Source organism: Salmo salar, chromosome ssa15 (genome assembly GCF_905237065.1).
Source record: "Salmo salar chromosome ssa15, Ssal_v3.1, whole genome shotgun sequence".
NCBI lineage: Eukaryota > Metazoa > Chordata > Actinopteri > Salmoniformes > Salmonidae > Salmo > Salmo salar.
Genome location: NC_059456.1, coordinates 87,297,596 through 87,303,595, shown reverse-complemented (window position 1 = coordinate 87,303,595; position 6,000 = coordinate 87,297,596). Strand labels below are relative to the sequence as shown.

General features: G+C 42.5%; 1 protein-coding gene across 1 annotated transcript in view; it reads left to right on the top strand.

The window, feature by feature from the left end:
• The first annotated feature begins 373 nt into the window (after positions 1 to 373).
• Positions 374 to 6,000, top strand: part of LOC106572463 (nucleolar protein 4-like) — a 53,719-nt gene continuing 48,092 nt past the window's right edge. The window contains exon 1 of the mRNA XM_014146673.2: positions 374 to 1,106. Within this exon, the coding sequence (XP_014002148.2) occupies positions 765 to 1,106 (342 nt within the window). The 5' untranslated portion in view covers positions 374 to 764. The remainder of the gene's footprint in view (positions 1,107 to 6,000) is intronic.

Genomic DNA, 6,000 nt, shown 5'->3' with positions numbered 1-6,000 from the left:
TACGATTAGGCTGCTGCCTATAATGCACCTTGTAATTTCCCATTCCCTTACAGATAACGCCTTTCAATTAACCTAAGATGCTTGGTTTTACAGGTTGCATTTATATCCTATTGCTTCTTTGAGAATATAATTTCTACGGAACGTCCTATAGGCGGTTCGGGATGGTGCACGCGCAGGTCCCATTCAAACAGGTGGGAAGCAGGGAAACATCCCCGGTGCGCGTGACTGGTTGTGATGATAGGATAGCCTACATGGCTCAATACCGAGTAGCCTAAATGTTTTAGAATTGTTACGGTTTTCACTTGAGCCTGCATCAGGTCGGATGTCTAAAAGTAGTTCATTAGAAAACCACGGTTCAAGGTTTTTCCTTCATCCTTTGTTCTTTATTGTTTAGTGAGCACTGTGTTTTTTTTATCCATATCTCAGCTTCCAGTCAAGAGACCGTTTACGCACAGGTGGGAAATACCCGCTCTATAGGACAGCCCCCTCCCTCAGTTCCTCATCGGAATATGTGAGCAAGTGACATTTTGCCGTTGCGGTTCGGGACAGCAGGCAAAGCGTCTCTGCAAACAGGTGTGCAGCTGCTGCCCGAATCAGTTTCCTACGCCTTTAATCCAGTTTAAGGAAAGGGAGAAAGCCATCCCATTTGCGGAACCATCCTCCTCGACGCGGGACGGGCAGAGGAGGGGGAAACCAGCATTTTAGTAGCCTAGCTATTATAGCCTATTATTTGAAGGGACAAACGGGTTATAAGAGCGAACGCTATGGCAACAAAAAAATCATCATGCACTGATATAACGAAAAGAAGCCAGAGTCCCGTCGTTTTAGAGGCTGAGATGTTCCGTGAATTTCAGGACTGGTGCCTCCGGACATATGGGGACTCGGGTAAAACAAAGACCGTCACCCGGCGAAAATACAACAAAATCATGCAGACATTGTTGCAAAACGAAGAGTCGGACAGCATGTATGTCGACAATAGTCACATCAACGCTAAATTCAAATTCTGGGTGAAGTCGAAAGGGTTTCAGGTCGGGAGCAACATCCTCGGGGAGCACAAGAAAGGAGCGTCAGGGAAGCCCGTCCTATATGTCCCGGTCAAGTCAACGGTAAAGTGTGCGTGTTTGTGTGTGTATGCGCGTGGTCGCATGACAAGTCCCATACCATCAGTTAAACCTAGGCCATTTGATTTCACCACAACCACATGTACCTGTCATAGGCTATTTGATTACAACTTTTCCGTGTTTGGTTTTCCCTCCTCACCCCAACCTATTCACAGACTAACCTATTCCGACTCTCATCCTCTGAACAGAGCACTCATACTCCCAACCCGATCAGTTACCATAGCAACGCCGGTGCATAAAGAGGCAAAATCGCCAGTGTGGGGTATCATTCTGTGCTCGTCTCGCGAATGACTCGGTTAATGTTCTGTTAACGAATCGTTAGCATTATTTTTGTTTTATTAAATGTAACCTTTATTTAACTAGGCAAGTCAGTTAGGAACAAATTGTTATTTACGATGACGGCCTACACCGGCCAAACCCGGACGACGCTGGGCCAATTGTGCGCCGCAGTATGGGACTCCCAATCATGGCCGGTTGTCATACAGCCTGGATTCGAACCAGGGTGTATGTAGCACTGGGATGCAGTGCGTTATGCTACTAAGCAGTATTTATGAGTTGATAGCCCATTCACAAAATAATGATAAAAGTAGGCATATGCCTAGTAGCCTATGTCTGGTCCAGACTCCTGCCATGTAGGACAATTGAGTGAACGCGCATACATTGGGTGCCAGCAGCGTGCCCAAATGGGGGATGTCGGGGTGGTTGGTGTGTCCCTTGGAGGAGGGCATTGTAAGGAAGGTAGAGGTGAGGGTTTATAGATTATCCAAATATTTGATCATGTTCACCTTTACCTCGTATGATAGCATAAATCCACAAAAGCCATCCTATTTTCAATGGGGAGGGCTAATTGCGCTCCACAAGCCTTGAACATCCTAGCCTAAATGTATTGTAACCATTAGCATATGTTTTTTCGTTTGAATGTCTTGAACTAATTGACAAACATACATTTCTATTGACAATATGGTCATGCTATGAAAAGCAAAACTAGCTATAGTTACAGTAGGATATGTGTGCACCCCACCACCTAGCATTGTCCTGTGCAGGATAGATGCGGATCGGTCCACATGCACTCCTTGCGCTGGTACACTACATTGCATGTATTTTTATGACTTATCCCCCTTAGTGCATTTATTCACATTCATCAAACGTTATATTCTGATGTTTGCTTATAAATAGATAACAGTGATATTGCGTTTGTACAGTGTTTGACATGAGCGCAGTAACCGTGCGTATTTGGTCTTTATGAGGGTCTCAGGCAGGAACAAAAGAGTAGGCTATTCAGCATCAGTATAATGGAATCCTCCCCCCATTAAAATTAAAACCACTTCTGTTTAGGATTTAAATTCGAATGATTTCACCATTTGATCATCTCATACAATAGACATTGATTTGGATTTTGTTAATCCTGTGTTAATCTAAGGTGATAATCTAAATGATTTATTTAGGTAGGCTATTTTTAGGGTTGGAGATGGATAGCCATTCTGATACAGTGATTGTCTAGGATGACTGACCAAAGGTTAAGAATACATACACCATTTAGGCACAGTATAGTAGAGCTTTTGTGTGTGTTCAGTGTCAATTGAGATTGCCACCATTTTAAATGATGCCTTCAGGGAATCACACCAACCCCCACCATGGTGTTGGGTCAAGCTCTCCAAGGACCCTTAAGATTAGTGTGAACAAAAGACTCCAGTTACAATATCTACATTGAAATATCAGTACCACTAAGGTGTGGATTAGTCAACCGATTCTTCCTCAGGTGTGTTGCCTGTGTAAATGCATAGCCTTTATTTTTCTGCTTAATTAAACACTTATTTCCAATCGGTTATATTGTTTTCATGTGAAAGCCTCTTGGCAGGTGCATCTAGAGTCTGAGATTTAGTTTTGTTTGTCTTTCTTTTTTTCTGTCTTTGATGATGGAGCGTCACATTACCTTTTGATGATGGAGCGTTACATTACCTTTTGATGATGGAGCGTTACATTACCTTTTGATAATGGAGTGTTACATTACCTTTTGATGATGGAGCGTTACATTACCTTTTGATGATGGAGCGTTACATTACCTTTTGATGATGGAGTGTTACATTACCTTTTGATGATGGAGCGTTACATTACCTTTTGATGATGGAGTGTTACATTACCTTTTGATGATGGAGCGTTACATTACCTTTTGATGATGGAGCGTTACATTACCTTTTGATGATGGAGCATTACATTACCTTTTGATGATGGAGCGTTACATTACCTTTTGATGATGGAGTGTTACATTACCTTTTGATGATGGAGCGTTACATTACCTTTTGATGATGGAGTGTTACATTACCTTTTTGGTGATGGAGCGTTACATTACCTTTTTGATGATGAAGCGTTACATTACCTTTTTCTTTTGTGTTTGTTATGGATGACGTGATAGATTTTTGAGCGACAACATTTATTACCCACAGGAATCAGTCTACACTTTACGTCATTATGTCATATTATAGTTCTTAAATGTCCCTGTTTTCAACACTTTATCAATCTTACATTGCTTGTGGGCCACAGCCTTTTATTTTGACACAGATTGATGTCCAAGAAACAAACCCAGAAATGGCTAAACTGAAGTCAATCTGTAAGGGCCATGTTTTTAAATGTACAGTAACTTGATCTACAGAAATACAAGGTTGGAGCCTGGGCAGGGAACAATTTTTTTACTCCATGCATGAGTGAGAAGAGCATGCAAATTATATTATAGAGGACTATGTGGGATTTCCAGTCCTACTAAATGAGAGCATTCCTGAATATCACATATGTAATTATTGATGGGAAACAGCAGTGGACTCCCCCATGTCCAGCCCCCACCTGTGCAAAACTTCACAACAAAGAGAAAAACATAAGCAAACACAAGGCAGTAATTACAACATTAATTAAATCATTCATTAAAGTGGGAAGTAGAAAGTCAAATAGTGAAGTTGAGGTGCAACTAGATGCGAGAAAGGTCCATGTGTATCAATGTGAGTGTGGAGGGGGTTTGTGTGTGTTCTCTTGTCTGTCAGCCAGTGGTATGTCATCCTGGACTGTTCCCTTGCTGAGTGGTAGATAGTGTATCAGTCGATTTAACGGTCATGTGCTATCAGTCCTCAGATCTCTCTCTCTTCTTCATTCTCTCGCTCTGTCTGCTTCAGGCCTACGCCATGTGCCACCCAGATAAATACATACAAGATACAGAGAAAAGGTATGCCTAGACCTGCCCTCTCTCTCTCTCTCTCTCTCTCTCCCTCTCTTTCTCGCTCTCTCTCTCTCTGTCTCTTACACACACACACACACACACACACACACACACACACACACACACACACACACACACACACACACACACACACACACAGACAGAGAGTACAAAACCACAATGCCCAATGCCCCCCAGTATCCCTCCTGTGTGGTGGGGGTGTGTTTCCACAGCGTGTGCGTTGGCGGCCTCTCTGCAGCTGCTCCTGGGGTGTGCCAAGTTTCACTGTGGGGTCTAAATGAGGGGGTGGGGGTGTGGGCGGGGATGGCATGGTGGTGGATGGGCAGAAAGGAACCGGTTTTCAGTTGGTGTAAACACAGAGATCGTTATACAGGATAGCCCATGAGTGGAAGGCAGGAGACAGATACTGACTAAAGGGATTTGTGGATTTAAACAGTTTTGCTGCACGGGCCGGGTGTAATCTTAATTTCAGACAGTTGATGGGATTGTATGGAATCTCTATCTCTTTTTCACACTCTCTGTCTCTGCCTGTATCCCAGTCCTCTTTCTTGCTCTCCTTCTGTATGACTAATGCTGCATTCAAGTCATGTCGGAAACTGAGACATCTCCGACTTGGTTGCTAATTGTAGAACGATGATACCCGAGTTTCCAACTTGGGAAGTTTTAGAATCAACCAATAAGAAGCTCTAGCAAATAACTTACGTTCGTTTTAACTCGGTAGTTCCGAGTTTCCGACATATGTAGTGTTGTGTTGGCTCTTTTGTCGTGATGTGTATTTTGTCCTATATTTTTATTTAATTTATTTTTATTTTTAATCCCAGTCCCTGTCCCCATAGGAGGCCTTTTGCCTTTTGGTAGGCCGTCATTGTAAATAAGAATTTGTTCTTAACTGACATGCCTAGTTAAATAAAGGTTAAATAAAAAACAAAAATGTCGTGAACGCTGCAGAACAGCCAGTGCTTAGAGAATCCAGCAGGCCTCAGTGTGGGGATGCAACTTCGTTTAACTCTCATTATGTCGTGATTAGAGCCCAAGCAGAGAGGAGGTGAATAAAACCATAGATAGACCACGGCACGGTGAGACGCTCTGCAGTCATACACTACTGTAGACATGCACACTGTAGTGGTACATTCACACACCACTATTACTTCATTAATTCACACCGGCCTGTTATTTTGAGTTATTATTATTAGCAGATATAAAATACTCTGCCACCATATATAGTATAGTCTAACACTTATCTAGTTTGCACATATAATCATTTATTCAGCAATAGGTGTGCCCTCCATTTCAAAGAGGAATGTTGTGTTAATTTCTCTTTTGTTGCTCAGAATATGGCAGTGAATTTTTTTTTAATGGATGAGAGCGGTTGCTTTTTGTTGCCATGCCAACAGCAACCTGTAAATATCTCTATCCCTCATTCACAGTCTGGGTTTGGTAGGACTTTCTCACCACACACAGCACAGCCTTAGGCATGGGACTCCATATGTAAGCTACCCGTGTTGAGACTAAGATTGTAGGAAGTGCTGTCATAAAGGGCATAAAGGGTTAATTGACGTCTTAAACGCTCTGTAACCCTGTAACCCAGTGAACTGTAAACCAGTGAATATATTATTGTAACTTAATGAAAGACAACAGAAAGAAAAGGCTGAG